The following is a 17,225-nucleotide window of genomic DNA, read 5'->3' as shown; positions in this document are numbered from 1 at the left end:
GTTTTTTGCTGCCAGCTGAAGGACAATTTTCTCTTCAGATCATTTCTAAGGAACCATGACTATAACTCAAAGAATTTTAAAAACAAGTGACTGATTGGCAAGATGAAAGATGAATGTGACTATCCCCAAGGACCTCCTAGGATCACATCCGGAAGAGCAGAGTTTTCTTGCTAACTTCCTCTTAACCGCCTCGCCTTTTATGTCACTAGATCCCAGCTGGCCTTTCCTTAGGAGGCAAAGAGCTGCCTGCTTCAGAGTGCACAGAGAAGATGACCTACTATTTACAAGGAATCACTTGATGATTATCACACAGACTACCTTTGTTGCCACTAAGAGCAAAATTATCATTCAAATTTTGTGGAGTATATACAAAATAATAAAGCGAAGACAGTTCAAGAACAGGCAGCAGAGTATATGCAAAGACATAAAGCAGTCTCACTCTCAAGTTAGCAGAATTCGCTGAAAAATGTTTAGAGAAAGCTATCCTGGGGCAGTTGTTTAAGAATGTAACTCTCCCTTATAGAATGAGAAGACTATTTTTATGACGGGGTAATAGTGATCAAATTCCGATAATGTGCGAGTGGGAACTTAGGACAATATGCTAATGGGTCTACAGTTCTTATTCTATTTCTGTCTACCCATTGTGTACACTTAATTGTAAAATACTAAATTTAAACACAGAAGGGACCAGGTAGTCTGATCTCAGTTTTCAGAGAACCCTTACATTTTTAGATTTATACTTACTAGCAGGGCTATTCATATACAGAACAATGTTGCATCGTTTTGGTGGTAGGATAATTGCAAATGATCTACAAAGGTAAATACTGAGAGAGAGAGAGAGAGAGAGGGAGCAGAGAGAGAGAGAGAGAGAGAGAGAGAGAGAGAACCCACAAGAGAGAGAGCGCCAGAGCATCCACCTACAGTTAAAGTAAACAATCTTCCAGGAAGTGAAGGTAATTGTAACTGACAATGACAATTACTGTCCTTTCCCCCAAATAGCAATTTAACAACAAATGCCCTTTTGCAATACAAACCTCATATGGCATTTCTTAACAGTCTGTGAACTATTTTTAATCTTCACATGAAGGAGACATTCCTTAAAAAGTCAATAATGAGTGGCAAGTCTCGTGCTAACCTTGTGATTATTATCATTACATCTCTACAGCTACTAAAAATCTGAGGGTGGACTAACTTTTCAGTTGGTCTTTTTTCCCTCCCTGATAAGTTTGCAACAATGAGAGCCATTGTCGTACCCTAAAGCCTTGTTTTTGGCTTTGCAAAATCTAATGCTTGCATATCCATTCGTTTATTTCAGTAAAACTTTACTGAGAAACAGTTATATGCAAATGCTGCTCTAGATCCTGTTAGGCAGAGGGGGAATAATATGAACAAGGAAGAATTTGACATTAATCCTGCCCTTGGAAGTCTCAGAGTTCAAAAGGAAGGTAATATATGCCCTAAATAATGAAAGTGATGTTATTAGAAAGGTACAGATTACACTGAAAAGAGAGATCTCCCTTCTACATCTGGAAGGATCAAAGAACATGTCGGGGAGTTGGAGTCTGACCCAAGTCTCATAGGACCCTTAGGATTCAGATGCACAGAGACGAGACAAGGATGAAAGTGGACTGTTGGGAGGGCCCAGGTGACAGGTAAGGAGCAGGCACCTCTACATACAAGGGAGTGGAGGTTAACATAGCTGAAGCCAAGATCATCTGAAGGGAGAGAAGGTTGAAAATACTAGAAAGGACCCCCAAAAAACAGAATTATTTTTTGGAGGGCAGGACCTTTGTAGTACAGGCTTCTCCCACTAGGTAAGTATTCTAAGAACCCATTGGCATCAGTGTACCAGCTAGCATTGCTGTGAGAGAGTGTTTGGCTTCCGTGAAATGTTTTTTGGAGATTCTTTCAATGCATTTGCGCATTTCATGATGGGTTTATGAGTGCATCTGCCCACTCCATGATGAGTGTTCAGCAGTTTTTGACCCAAAACGGCAAGACTTCTGGTTCCCACCCTCTGTATTCATGTGCTCTCATCCTGGGCAACTTTTTTTTGTTTCTCCAGATGAAAGAAGTCTCCAGAGAGAAATGTTTTGTCATTGTGGAAGAGGGGAAATAACAAATGGCAGAGACACACAAAGGCATCAAAATTGATGAGTTCAAAAACTGTTTTGAGCAGTGAAAAAACTGTCTTGATAGGTGTATTGCATCAAATGGAGAGCACTCTGAAGGTGACTGAAGTTTAAAAATGTAAGACTAAATACACAATTTTTTATAAATAAATTCTTGTTTTGGGGGGATACCCCTCTCGTATTGTTTGGAATAGGTGGTGCATCATTGATTGATGCTGTGTTCTCGCTCTCATGGTCTAACTATCTACATCAGATATATTTTCTTTCTCAAGTTTTCTGTAGGTAAGACAAAAAGGAAAAAGTCTTATTGCACTGGTTTTAACTTCTCCAAAAAACAGGTTTTTTCCAGTTAACTTTTGCTCTGAAAAGCTCATAGTAAAAATAAATATAAAGAGTGCAGACTTCCCATCTCTACTCCACCCCCAGATCTCTCATTTTCCAGAAGGAACAGCTGTCAACGGTTTTCTTGTGTACCCTTCTCAAATATTCTGGGCAATATATACATATAGACACACTCTTCCTCCATGCTCACTTCCACCCACTATTTGGTTTGTTGTCATGTAATAATTCCATGTTACGTAGTGATAACAGTCCTGGGACATTTTTCCACATCTGTCCAGATAAGCCTATTCTACTCTTTTAAGTCATAGTCTAATATTCAATTTTATGAAATGACCATGATTATTTAACTGATTTCCTATGATACGCTTGGTATTATTTGACTTTGCTATTACTTGGTGTTTCATTCATAAAAACAAAATACATTTAGTTACCGCTTTGAAAGGAATGCCATTCAAGAGGTCCTAAAGGCAGTGGGAAATTGTAAGTTGCACATGGGAGAAAGTCAGGCAAATCACATGACAAATATGAAGCAGTTCAGAAGGCTTATTGGTTTTGCAATATAGTTTAGACATGTATTTTACTTGCTGTGACCAGGAAACTAACCACCCCTGACCTACAATTTCATACACTTGATGTTGCCAAGCTGTTTTCATTACGACAAGGGGGATGGTTCTTGGTGGAACACTGGTGAGATAACTCAGGAATACTGACTTGTTTTAAAAAGTGATTTTTAAAACTAAATTATATTGGAAAGAAAACAGTAAGTATTAACTTGCAAGTCTCCATTAATAAAATAAAATTTCTCTCAAGTTATACATTAATAATTCAAATTTGGTTGCTGAAGAAGGCATCAATAAAGGTAGTAGAGTGTTTCAGATCATGCTAGCCTGGATGGAATCCCAGCTTCTCTAAATGGTGATTCCAGGTAAAGTGGATAAACCTCAGTTACTTCATCTGTAAAATGGAGCTGATACCTACTTCCTGTGTTGTTGGTTGGGATTACATAAGATAATGTGGCATATATAGTTATTGTTCAATTAATGTTAATCATTATTTAGTGATTACCTAATACTAACTGTAATACTTTAACAAATGTGTACTATACAGTGTTTACTATGTACCAGGCACCACTGTCACTCTCTCCATATCTCCCTTTCCCTGTCCCTCAGTCTCTCTCTTACACACACACACACACACACACACACACACACACACACACACGCTCCTCACAGCAGCCCTTTGGCTGGTACTAATTAATAAAATTCTCCTTGCATATCACTTTTCAAAGTGTGTTTTTAGAAATGTTTTTCTTAGTCCTACAGTCAATACACAAGTAAGATAGAAAATGGAAAACAAGACTCTAAAAAAAGGCCTGGAATTACAATCAACGAAAATAAAATTTAAATTATTATCTTATAAAGATTATAATGTTGTCTCACAATTAGCATTTCAAAGAGATTGTCTACCAACTCAACGTTTACAACAAATTGATATTTCAGAGGTAATATCTTCAGTACTTTCCTTTTTCAAGGTTTTCTACTTAAGGTCTACATTATTAAAATAATAATACTACATGCTAAGAAGTTATGAAAAAAATAAAGCATTTATTGCTTTATCAGATTCTGTATAGTGTAATAAACATCTCACATAACACTAAGAAGAAGTGATATGTTCTAAAGAGATTAATTTTCTATAAAATGTATGCCTTTAATGGAAATCTTTGGAAAATGTACCAAAATGTAACAAAACACATACAACATTCTTCTGTGTCACTATTAATTCTATTTATTTATTTGTTTGAGTCGAAGTCTCACTCTGTCGCCCAGGCTGGAGTGTAGTGGCATGCTCTCGGCCACCACAGCCTCAATCCACTGGGTTCAGGGGAGTCTTCCAAGTAACTGCTTTCCAAGTAACTGGAACCACATGCGTGCACCACCACTTTGGCTAATTTTTAAAATTTGTATTGTAGAGACAAGGTCTGGCCAAGTTGCCCAGACTGATCTTGAACCCCCAGGCTCAGGCAATCCTCTTGCCTCTGCTTCCCAAAGTACTGGAATTACTGGCGTGAGACACTGCACTTGGTCAATATTGATTTTTAATCCTGCTTTTGCTATAATGGAGATATAGGGAAGCTGTATAAAAGGACTTACTATAAAGAGGAAGTTACAGTATAACTTCACCATCTATTATAATTCACCATCTATTGCCTTATCTTTGAATCCATGTTCCTAGGACAACTTAATTCAGTTCGGTACACAGGTCTCAGTGCATCCTGAATTGCTGCGCCAGGGTACAATTCCACTTTGTTTCCCATGGAGAATATATACTTTCAGAACAATTGTAAATTGACATTCCCAACCAGCATACTTAGAATTCAAGAAAATACAAAATCTAATGGTATTCTTAAAATAGAGCAAGATTCACTGAATCTAACTGAACTAGAAGTGTGTTAAACAGGGATGACAGCCATTATGGTTAGGTGAAGAAAAGAGCCCCAAACTCATCCAAGAAAAAAAAAAAAATCACACCAACAAGCTTCCAGATGACTCCAGAGAAGGCTCCACACCCAACCTCAGTGAGACACAGAGGAGCCTTCCCAACTGCTTGTCTAAAGAAGCCTGGACAGCCTTGGACTCCTTTTCCATGTTGGCCAATATGACCCTGGAACAGAGCCCTGCACCAGATGAAATATCTTGATCCTGCCAACTGCTTCTTGGCTTTGAGCAGCTGTGGGAGCAGCTGGTTTTACAACAGTCACAGAGTGAGTCCTTGTTCTGAGGTGGGAGAGTTCTAAGTTGTATGAAAAACTTAAAGTTTGAGTTTTATACAACTAGCTTCATGAGCTTTAACCTGAAGATTTAGGTGTGTTGTGCCTGCCATTCAAGCCTCTTGCAAATAACTAAGTGTTCTACAATAGTTTCATCCTGGGGAAATCTTCCTTCAACTATAAAAGCCAAGTTTATCCAATTATTTGCTTTAATCCGAAGCTAGTCATGAGATAGGAGATCAACTATCCTGCAGTCAATATAATTAAAAATCGATCGAATTCCAGAAATAGTAGTTTGAATACAAGAACTTACTTCCGTGTCCTTAATATCCCAGTAAAGGGCTTTTTCTGCTTCCCTTAGGCATAAGCTGCTAGGATAGTCGGAACATGGGAATAGACAACAATAATGACATTTTAGAAGCTGGAAAGTAGACAAAACTGAAGCTTAAACTGGCAGTGGAGAAAGCCAAGACCAGCCCAATTTATACCACAGAATCCCTAAAAGTTTCTGCTGGTGTTATTGGAAGTAGAGAACAATGAAAAGAGTAAGTTAAAATAGGTAGAATCTGTTGAACTTCTTTCAAGAAATACATAGATTTCCCAGGCCAGGTCCTACTCCCTGAGTGGTTGCTCCTTTTCTATCCTGCAAGTCTGAAGATATATTCTTTGGAGAGTATAAAATAAAGGTCTCTGGGTGAGGGACTAGGCATTTGTGGGGAAGCGGGTTACTTCAATGAAAACTGGGAATTAGGTGAACACATGCCTGCGGGGATAGTTCTCCCAACCCTTTCCCTCAACTTGGTTTCCAGAAAAATGGCGACCAGGCCCAGATTATCCAGGCAGGGGATTGGAAACTCTTCTTTAGGTGATCTGAACAGTCAAGAGGAGGGTCCTAGAGAAACTAACACTGGTGGTTCCTAAGTAATGTTTTACTGAGAGCATCTTAAGTGAAGCTACTGCCAATGAGTCCCACTCATGCTCACTAGGCTCAAGTCAGCCTTATTTTTCCCCTGAAGATGGCAGACAAAGGAAGAACCATCTGACATCTGAGAAAAGCATCTAGAGTGAAAGACAGAGTCCAAAGCAAACAAAAAAAAAATCAACTTTATCACAGGGATACAGGGATACAATCAGCAAAATATAGGTTGTGGGAAACTTTATAGAAAAAATGGCTTAGTTTCTTACATAAATTGCACAGAAAAAAAGGAGAAAGAGATGGGAGAATACAGATTCAGAAAGACTTAAAACACAAAACAACCAACTGCACCTATTTGACTGTTGGTTTGAATAACCCAACTGTTTGAAATATATATAAGATAATCAGAACAATTTAAATATTGGTTGTATCTGATGATATTAAGGAATTATTGTTTCTAGGTATAACATATTAAGATTATGTTCTAGGAGTCATATTTTAGAGGTACATACTGAAATATTTATGGATGAAATGATATGATAGTTGGAATTTGCTTCAAGACAATCTGGGTTGGGGTTGACTAAACAAGCATCCGTGGGAACCATCATCATTTTATAAAGGGAACATGAAATTTTCCATAATGGAGAAAAACTATAATTAAGAACTATGATTAGAATCCTCAGAGATGCTGGGCTCGGTGGCTCAGCCTGTAATCCCGCGCCTTTGGGAGGCTGAGGTGAGTGGATTGCCTGATGCCCGTGGGTTCGAGACCCGCCTGGGCAGTGAGACCTCATCTCTACAATAAATCAAAAAATCAGCCGGGCGTAGGTAGCGCGCGCCTGTAATTCCGGCTACTTGGAAGGCTGAAGCGGAAGGATCGCCAGAGCCCAGTAGGTCGAGGCTGCGGTGGCCGGAAGCGGCCACTGCACTCCAGTCTGGGCGACTGAGTGAGACTCCAACTCAAAAAAAAAAAAGAATCCTCAGAGATGACACTGAAATCATAAAATAAAACCAAAATAACATGAAAAGGGACATTCAGAGATTTTTTAACAAGTTACTATAAATAAAAAAATAATAACAGAAATAAAACATTCAGTGAAGAGTTGGGGGGAGATTGAGGACATAATCTAAACAGTACAATGAAATATTATAAAATGAAAGTAAAGACCTAAAAATTAGAGGACTAGTCCACAAGGTCCAAAATCTGACTAATCGTTTTCAGAAAGAGAAGAAAGAGAAATGGAAGGACGGAATTCACTAACACAATAACGTGAGAAAATTTCCCAAAACTGAAGGCCATGGATTTCTAAAAAGAAAAGGATGTACTGACTGCCTGACAAAATTGATAAAATCAGGTCCACATCAAGGCCCATCATTGTGAAACTGCAGGACATTGGGAACAAAGGGATTTGACAAGTTTCCAGAAAAAAGGAACAAACAACCTGGCTATATATTATAAAAGATCAGGAATCAGAAGCATACTGGACTTCACAACAGAAAAAGCTAGAAAGCAATGGAACAATACCTTCAAAATTCTGAAGGAAAATTATTGCCAATATAGAGTTCTATATCTAGCCAAACTACCAATTAAAGGTAAAGGAAGAAAAAGCATTTTTCAGACATGAAGGTCTCAAAAAGTTTATTTTCATTCGCCTTATCTTGGCAGTAATAGCAAGGAAGTAATAAGTCCAGAAATATGAAGACACGGGATACAGGAAACAAGGGATCTAGCAAAGAAGAGAAGTAAAGGAAATCCTCGAAATGGTTACCAAGAGAGATTGCAAAATAAAAGTTATTCTCGATGCCTCAGTTCCCTTATCTGTGAAACAGGGAACTAACAATAGTACCTCTTCACAGAGTTATAAGGATTCAGCATAAAATGCCTAGAGTAGAACATGGCACAAAGTAAGAGCTAAAACAATTGTTCTTCTCATCAAAGAATTGACTCTTTACACTATGTTAAACATATGTAACTTGTTCTACCACAATCACTTAAAAACAAAGAAATAAATGTAATATATTATTCCAGCTTTGGAATGACTAAACGTAGTCATAGAACCATAGGGTTTTAGAGGTTGGCAGGGTCCTGAGATTGTTCTTGTGCAACTTCCTTGTTTTAAAAAAGGAGAAAACTTAGCTGGGCCTGGTGACATGTGCCTGTAATTCCAGCTACTTGGAATACTGAGGCAGAAGGATCTCCTGAGTCCAGCAGGTCGAGGCTGTGGTGGCCACAAGTGTGCCACTGCACTCCAGCCTGAGTGACAGAGTGAGACTCTGACTCAAAAAAAAAAAAAAAAAAGGAGAAAACAGAAGCTCAGGATGGCTAAGTAACTTGCTGAACACCACATAGCTATTTAGAAAAGGAGGTGGGACTAACACTCAGGTGTCTTATGTCAATTCACTGAAAATCAGAAGTGTAGCACCAAGCTGTGTCTGCAGTATCCACAGAGAATCAAAGTTTCACAAAAAGAAAAAGAAACAAACAAAAAAAATCATAGAATTATTTTGACCAATTCCGTTGACAATATGGAAGAAAATTTATTGAATTCACTGTCCTATATAGTCTTTTAACTGCAGGAAGGACACATTAGTGGATTTACACCCGAAAGTAAGAATAATAATCCCTAACATGGCACAGCATGGATGGGTGTTTGTTTCCTGCTAATGGAATGAGTAGTAATGTTCCTGCATCATCTCAGTTTTCAATGTTCTTTTGAAAGAAATACCATTTGTAGTATTAGCATCCATTTTAATCCCTGCTTCCAAGGAAATGATACTCCTGTCAAAAGGGCACCGCAACAAGACCAATGGAGAGCATGAGTTTCAAGCCAGGGAAGAAACCGTAAGATCCTGGGACATGAGGCTTTCCCCTGGCCTCACCATTGACACGTCTGTAAATTTGATTGGAGAATCAGGCTGGTGAGAATTTTCCTAGTACAAATTCTATGATCTGTCTTAATCTTATTCCAACATAAAATAAGCCCTCTGTACATTTGTAGAAAGTCCCACTCAACAGTTTAAGATGAACTTATTTAAAAAGAAAATTGCCCATTTTTTCTTCACTGAATCTCAGAGGGAAAATACATGCTAATTTCTCATCTTTAAAATGCTGAAAATTTCCATGCTTCTTGAATATTCATTGCAAACAAATTTGTAATTACCTTTGGAGATAGTACATGCTTTACACAGCAATCCAAATACTAAAGTGGTGATTGGGTGGACTACATACATACCTCTTAATATTTTGTCTATTTAACTGAGATTTTAAGTGACAGGTAAGGAGTCCAAAGGTACCAAAAAAAAAAAAAAGAAGCTATTTTCAAATGTTTAAACCTCCTTAAAAATGCTTATTTCAGTATTTTTGATTAATAAAAAGATTTTCTCCTTCCTCTTTCTCATAAGCATTAGGCACATTTTGGCATTAGGCACATTCAAGCAATAAATATGTAAGTATGTACTGGTAACTTCACCAAGTTAATTTTTTAAAAAAGAAATATAAACTATTTAGAAGTATTTCCTATTTCTTCTGTATAATAATGGAAACATACAGAAAATTCAGTTTTAAAATGGAAAGTACTGACATGTCAATACTCACAGAAAAAGTAGGATTCCAGTGTTTGCCAGGGCAAAAGCAAGTCCCAAAATCCCACTGCCCATAATGGCGTTGCTTAGGTTAAAAACAGACATACCCAAGGAGGTTGTTCCTGGAATCTGAACAAAGAAACAGACATTTAAGAAAGTTCATCAACCCAAAGCCTTTAAAGCACTATTAGGAACCAACAGGAAAAGAAAATTCAAGAAATCCTTTCTTAATGATAGAGGTTTTTTTTAAAAATGAGTTTCAGGAGAAAATACATAAGCCATGAAAAACATCCTTGTGAACATAAGTAGTTATGCTTTTGGGTACTATGCTACATGAATGAAAAACATCTGTCCCAATTGATGTGATTTAAAAAATAAGCATACTTTTTATTATAATGTTACTTACATAGTCATCACATTTCTTTTTTTCCAAATGGCTGTTTGTGAGACTTCTTCTACTTTCACGATCAGAAATAAACTTGCTGTAAAGATAGGCAGAATACATTTAATTTCAAGATAATAATTTGAAGCTTAACATCATGACTAACATCATAACTTGACATCATTACTAAAATATATGTGAAAGCTATCGGTTGGTTCCTTAAGAGTTTATAGCCCTATTCAACCACCACCTCCTTTCCTCCCCACTCAATCTATATTAGTTGTCTACATTCTTGTTTTACCAAATAAACTATAAGTGCCCCAAGGGCAAGTGCTTTGCCTCATTCATTGTTAAATTCTTCACTCTACCTAGTACAAAACAATGCCAATGATAGGTGCTCATCTTGAGTTGTAATCAATGGCAACCATAAGTTAAAATGCTATACATTTGGAATTGTTTTAGTAATCAATGTAAACATTATGTACAATATAAGATAATTTTTAAAAATTTATTTTAAATTTTTATTTTTTGAGCCCGAGTCTCACTATGTTGCCCAGGCTGGAGTGCGGTGGCACACTCACAGCCACTGCAGCCCCGACCTGCTGGGTTCAGGTGATCCTTCCGCCTCAGTCTTTCAAGTAGCTGGAACCACAGGTGTGCGCCACCACACCCGGCTAATTTTTTGATTTATGGTAGAGACGAGGTCTTGCCAAGTTGCCCAGGCTGGTCTCGAACCCCTGAGCTCAGGCAATCCTTTCACCTCGGTTTCCCAAAGTGCTGGGATTACAGGCTTGAGCCACGGTGCCTGGCCAAGATAATTTTTAATACCGATTAAAATACTGGAGTCAGATTTCCTTCTAAGCTTATGTTCTTGGAGTACGAAGTTATTAAGTAGGAGCTCCCTCTCCCTCACAAAAAAAGAAAAAAACTGTTTCCTCATCAAACATTCCTTCAGTACCTGCTATATGCAAGCACTGGAACAGGCGATAAGGAAATATGGGAGGAATGTGATAAGGGATGCAGTAGGCTGCAGGAGTTCAGATCAGATCAGGAAGTTATGTTGAGGGGAGGCAGGGCCTATGGTCGATGGTTAGGGTCAGATGCAGAGCTTTAATAAAGCATGAGACTTAAGGCAGGCATTCCAGCACTTTGGGAGACGGAGGTGGGAAGTTTGCTTGAGCCCAGCCTGGGCAACACAGTGAGACTTTGTTGCTACAAAAAAACTTAAAAATTAGCTGGGCATGGTGACACGTGCCTATAATCCCAGTTACTTGGGAGGCTGACTGAAAAGAGAGGATTACTTGAGTCTTGGAATCTGAGGCTGTGGTGAGCCGTGAGTGTGCCACTGCACTCCAGTCTGGGTGACAGAGTGAGACCCTGATTAAAAAATGGAAGGAACGCCGGGCTCGGTGGCTCAGCCTGTAATCCCGCGCCTTAGGAGGCTGAGGTGAGTGGATTGCCTGAGCCCGCGGGTTCGAGACCCGCCTGGGCAACTTGGCGAGACCTCATCTCTACAATAAATAAAAAAATTAGCTGGGCGTGGTAGCGCACGCCTGTAGTTCCAGCTACTTGGAAGGCTGAGGCAGAAGGATCGCCAGAGCCCAGCAGGTAGAGGCTGCGGTGGCCCAGAGCGGCCACTGCACTCCAGTCTGGGCGACAGAGTGAGATTCCAACTCAAAAAAAAAAAAAAAAAGGAAGGAAGGATTGGATTTAGAACTAAATCCTCACTAGCTCGGATGGCCTGGACATACTACTTTAGTTTCCCCATCTGTGAAATGGGAGTATTACTACTACACTATCTAATTAGGTTATTGAATAATTAAATGAGAGGACATATTCAGCATCAGTCCAGCACCCAGCACCGCATAAGAGCAATAGATATTAGTCATTCCTCTTCATTGGGAAAGTGGGACATGAGTTGGGATGGGAACAATTCAGGCAGCTGAATGGAGTAAGTAAGCTATGTATGAAATATACAGAAGAATTCAAAAATCTCGAAGAACGATCAAATGTATTTGGGGTTAATATTAGAGCTTTATGACCTACATTTCTAATTTTTGAAAATTCTCCATTTAAAAATATGTTTTGTCAAAGAAAAGTTTATGCATAGGCAAACTGCTGCATGTATTAGTAAGACACGTTAGGAATGCTTTTTGGCTCTTCTAGGTCTGGAAATTCAATTATCTGGTCATGGGAAGAACTCATCACAGTCGATTTTTCATTAATAAAAATAAAACCACTTGAACTGGACTATTTTAAAGACACACATATCTTTAAATTGTAATTATATTTCAAACATTTTTCTGAATGGTGCTGTATTTCACAATAAAATATTTTTAAATGAAACATGTGTCATTAATGTTGATTTTATTTCTCTACCTTTTTCGTCTTTAATCCAAGGGATCTGGTTCTCTTTTCATTACTTCTCCAAATTTGTATTCACCAGAATAAATCAAAATAGGCAATACACGACTACAAACTTACTCAGAGACCATTAGTTGGTATAAGCTGTACAATCTGGGGACCCTGCCTTTGCCTGGGACCTGCCAGTGACTGTGAGGGATCAAAAGGATATGGAAGAAAAACTTTGGTCTCCTGACATGCAGGAGCTGATGCTCCAGGCATGGAAAGATCATTCCAGATAACACCAGCGTAGGAATGTCAGGCTGTGCAGATGAAGTTGAGGTACCACACCAGGCTGAGAATAGTTCTAATAATCAACCAAAGTCTACCAAATCTGCAGCACATCACCCACTTGCCTTTCTTATGGAGGGACTTGTTTTCCAAAGAGAACTTCCATTATTTTTAAATTAAGAAAAAAACCTGAACATTTTCAAACAAGTCAAGCAAAACACCAATAAACAGCCTGTTACAGCACATCTAAATTCCAGGCCTGGCAACACTTCCTAGGGTTGGTGGCACAGGATTAATGGGCAGAGAAGAAAGGGATGCAGGCACTGTGACATGAGGGATGAGGAATAATGTCTGTGCATGACTGCCAGCTCTTTCCTGCAGAACTTCTGCAGAATGGGAATAATGACACTGATGGACAGACCTGTCTTAATGAGTAACCATTAAAAAGTACATTAAAACTTATCTGTAGAGTTCTTCGCTGATCTGTCTCTTTTGGTCCACTTTCTGCAGCAAGACTTAATAGATTTTCCCAAAAATCTCCACTGAATCAGTTTCAAGTACACATTCCTCACCCTGCAATTCCAGGTACTGCTTAATTTGATTTTGCCTCAATGTTCCAATTTTAGCTCCCTCTGCTCCTCCTGAAAGGGGGTGAACACTGAGACAAGACCAGTGCATTCTGAGAGCAAGGACTGAAGAACAAGGCCGTCGGAATCCACCCTCCCCTAAGGAGGCCCCTGTTTTCCTCTCTGCCAATCCCTTCCTGCCAGGATAAAACCCTCATCTTCCATGAGTCTTCTTATACTCTGGTTTGGAGTTTTGGGACTCTGACCTACCTACTACTTCACCTGGGGCACACACTGTGTCATTGAACTTCTCTTGCATCCATAGTGGTTGTACAGTGCTCTCTGTCTCTCAGCTCTTTCTAAGATGTACCTGCCCACACATTAGTGACTCAGAGGAGCGCTCCATAAACTGCACATGTATCTTCTACTTAGAAATTAAGGAGCAGCTTAGGCTGCAGGGAAATTTAGCTCAATAAAAACAAAGTACATAAAGCCTCTTTATGCTTTTTACAATGTTTCAATTTTTCTTCTCTTTAGTCTTTAAATCTTTGCTTTGTATTTCTGTAAATTTAAAAAAAAAACAGATAAAAATCAACCTTTTTTGTAACAGAAAATTCCACTGCAAATAACTAGGTCAAACAACTTATCACAAGTTTCTGTTATCTCACCATTTTAAAAATGCAATTGCTTGTTAAAAAGATGACCTCTGACAATAAAACTGACTTAAAACTTCTCTTTATTGACTTAAAATGTGCTATGTAAGAAGTGTTTTTAACATGTGGTCTCAGGATGGTAAAAATATTATTAAAAAAGTTTTCACTGGATGGGTCTGTACCCATAAAGCAGAATTTAATCAACCATTAGGCAGCCAATTGCTCTGTCAACATAACAAAACAAAACAAACCCTGCAATGGATGATTTGGTGACCCTGCATCAGCAAAGCCTTAAAAAGAATGTAGGCATTATATGGAGGTACAGTGTGAAGAGAAGCAAGCAATACAAGACTGTTATTTAAAACCCAAAACAGATCAACAGCAATAACAATCCAATTAAGGGCAGGTTGTACAATAAGAAGATAATCTTCCTATTTTAATCTCTACCCATCAGGTTCTTAGTAGATTATAGAGTTTCATTTAAGATTCCTAACACAAAAGAGATGATTTGTTCAACTTAAATGACCTTTTCTGGGTTTTTACCCAAAATGCTAACACTCTGTAAAACAGGAGAAGAAAATTAGAAGAAGCAAATAACAAGAGATTGGAAAACATATAAAAAGAATGAAAGAAACAGGCATCTAAAGAGGAGACTAAGGTGAGGAAAGCCTTATTTGATGAACAGATTCCACTGAAAATAGGGAAAAAAGAGACTTTAATTATAACAGGAACAATTAAAGCAATAAAAGAATTTTCTGACAAGAATAAATATAGGAAGAAGTTACAGAATTTTTTCCCCTAATACATGGAAAATATATTAGAAGAAAAGAAAGGATAACTTTTCAAGTGTCCTCTCAAGTGATAAAAATTTAGTCCATGAACTCTAAAAATGTATAAAGAGACGCCCAAAAAGGGCTAAATCAGGGTGTAGTGACAAGAGTTGCCTCAAATTCTTTGAAGAACAACTCTTAATGAAAGACCCTAAAATTTTATTAAATAATACCTGGGTCATAACAACAATAACTATATAGAAATGAAAACAAGAGTAGATAAATATTAAAATATGAGAATATTTGGATACACCTAAGATAGTCTACAAAGATTTCACTAGATTTAAGGTAGCAATAATCAGCAACCATCGAAAACCTAAAACACTATTGTTGCTCCTTGGGGTGAAGAAAAAGTACTTGCCACACTAAGAGGGTTGCATTTTTATTGATACAGACTTTTCTCATACTAAGAGGCTTACTATTGCCAGACACTCTGCCAAGTAGTTTACATGGATTTTCTCATCTGTTTTCACAGTAATTACATGTGGGTGGTATTATTTTTAGCTCCATTTTAGAGAAATTAAATAACTTGACCAAAGTTACATTACTAATAACTAAACGGTTGTGGCAGAGTTTGAACCTAAGCAGGCTGAGTGCAGAGCCTGAGTTTTAAGTATTCTATTAAATATTTCCAAATAATCTCATAAAGTAAGATATTATTAATATCCCTGTCTCAGAGGGATGGGATTGAGGCTCAGAGAACAAGATCACATCAGATCTTTGACAGAGCCAAGATTCAATATAAGTCTAAATCCAAAGCCATGAACTTAATTACTGTCTCTCTCTCTTATCCAACAAATAATTTGTAATGTTCACCCTATAGCAGACATTATGATAGGTAAAGGGATGAAAAGATGATTGAGATGGTCCCTTCTCTCAGGAAGTTTATATCTATAGGAAGAATCTAGAACTTGCTGATCAAAGTGTGATCCACGGACCAGCAGTAAGGAGACATCACTTGGGAGTTCGCTAGAAAACAGAATCTCAGGCTCCATCCCAGGCACCACACCAGACCCAGAGTAGAAACAGAATCTGCATTTTAACAAGATTTCCAAGTGTCTCATAGGCACATTAAAAAGTCTACAGCACTGGTCTCATGGACATTTTAAAAGGTTTTGCCATTCCAGGTATAGGTTTCTATGACTACAACTCAAAAAATAGGGCAGGAAATAAAACAACTAAACTGGAATAAGGGCAGGTGTTTGAATGCCCAAATAGCTCTACTCTATTTTTAACTAAACATTAAAAAAAAAATTTTTTTTTTGTATCTAGTGGGTAGTTTCCAGGTAGAGCTATCAGTTAGATGCCAGATAATTCAAGATTAATATTTGCTTTCAACATTTTCTCTAGCTTCCTAAAAAGAGCCACAGTTACCCAGAAATTCACTGATTGAGAAGGAGTGGTTTTCTTAGATCCATATGATTGGACCTACCTTCCTCCCACAAATGTGCGAAAGCTGCAAAAGAGGAAGGGGTATTTAGCTGTAACTTTTGTAAAAATCACGGTCTACTAAAATACGACAATATGGTAAGCCAGATCACGCAACAGGGAGTTTAAATAAAATTGGCAGGGATCTTTTAAAATTTTCATTGACCTTTATTAACTTCATGCTGTATGAGACTAACATGTTGTTTTTAATTTGATTGTCCTAGAGCTAGAAATGAAACAAGATTCATGAACTGAGTCAGTGAAGGTGGGGAGATAAAGAAAGAAACTCATCAAAATGCATTAGCAATAGTGGAAGAAATTCTGCAAAACAAGTGGAAAACGCCCAGCAGCCCTCCTTCTATACCAGTTCAATGCCCTCATCGAAGTCTACAGGGAAGTGAGCTCATCTGGGCAAGGTGTCCAAGTTCAGGGTGAAAATGGGTGTTATTCCATCTACCACAAGTGGTAATCACCTCAAAACCTGAAAATTTTAAGTGAGACTTTTTTATTTTTTTTGAGTTGGAGTCTCACTCTGTCGCCCAGGCTGAAGTGCAGTGGCATACTCATGGTCACCCCAGCATCAACCTACTGGGCTCCGGAGATCCTTCTGCCTCAGCCTTCCAAGTAGCCAGAACTATAGGCACGTGCTACCATGTCCAGCTAATTTTTTTTATTTATCGTAGAGATGAGGTCTTGCCAAGTTGCCTGGGCTGGTTTCGAACCAGTGGGCTCAGACGATTCACTCACCTCGGCCTCCCAAAGTGCTGGGATTACAGGCCGAGCCACCAAGCCCGGCCAGTAAGTGATACTTTTTCAAGTCAAGTTTAGATTCTAAACTGCATATTAAAAATGGCTCTCACTTTAACATCCTCGAGGTTCAGGTTGCTTAAAAAATGAAGCTTTGTTATGGAACTAAAATGTCCTACCTGTGAAATGGTGAGACGCCCTTCCACTGTTCAGTGGTGGTCAGCAGTGAGTACATAACACTCCAAG

The 17,225-nt window shown here is 38.4% G+C and overlaps 1 protein-coding gene across 5 annotated transcripts in view; it reads right to left on the bottom strand.

The window, feature by feature from the left end:
* Nucleotides 1-17,225, bottom strand: part of SLC38A1 (solute carrier family 38 member 1) — a 65,485-nt gene that overhangs the window by 25,326 nt on the left and 22,934 nt on the right. For 3 of the 5 annotated variants that reach the window (XM_008064338.2, XM_021715690.1, XM_008064339.2), the window contains 2 exons: nt 10,146-10,221; nt 9,753-9,868 (listed from right to left, as the gene is read on the bottom strand). In XM_008064338.2, coding sequence (XP_008062529.1) covers nt 9,753-9,868; nt 10,146-10,221 — 192 coding nt within the window. Of the gene's footprint in view, nt 1-9,752; nt 9,869-10,145; nt 10,222-16,236; nt 16,261-17,225 lie in introns of all 5 variants that reach the window. The other 2 variants (XM_021715689.1, XM_008064334.2) reach the window with 1 other exon arrangement.

This window comes from Carlito syrichta, unplaced genomic scaffold (assembly GCF_000164805.1).
Source record: "Carlito syrichta isolate Samal-C Ts95f unplaced genomic scaffold, Tarsius_syrichta-2.0.1 Scaffold307304, whole genome shotgun sequence".
Classification (NCBI taxonomy): Eukaryota; Metazoa; Chordata; class Mammalia; order Primates; family Tarsiidae; genus Carlito; species Carlito syrichta.
This window is presented reverse-complemented; position numbering and strand designations above follow the sequence as displayed.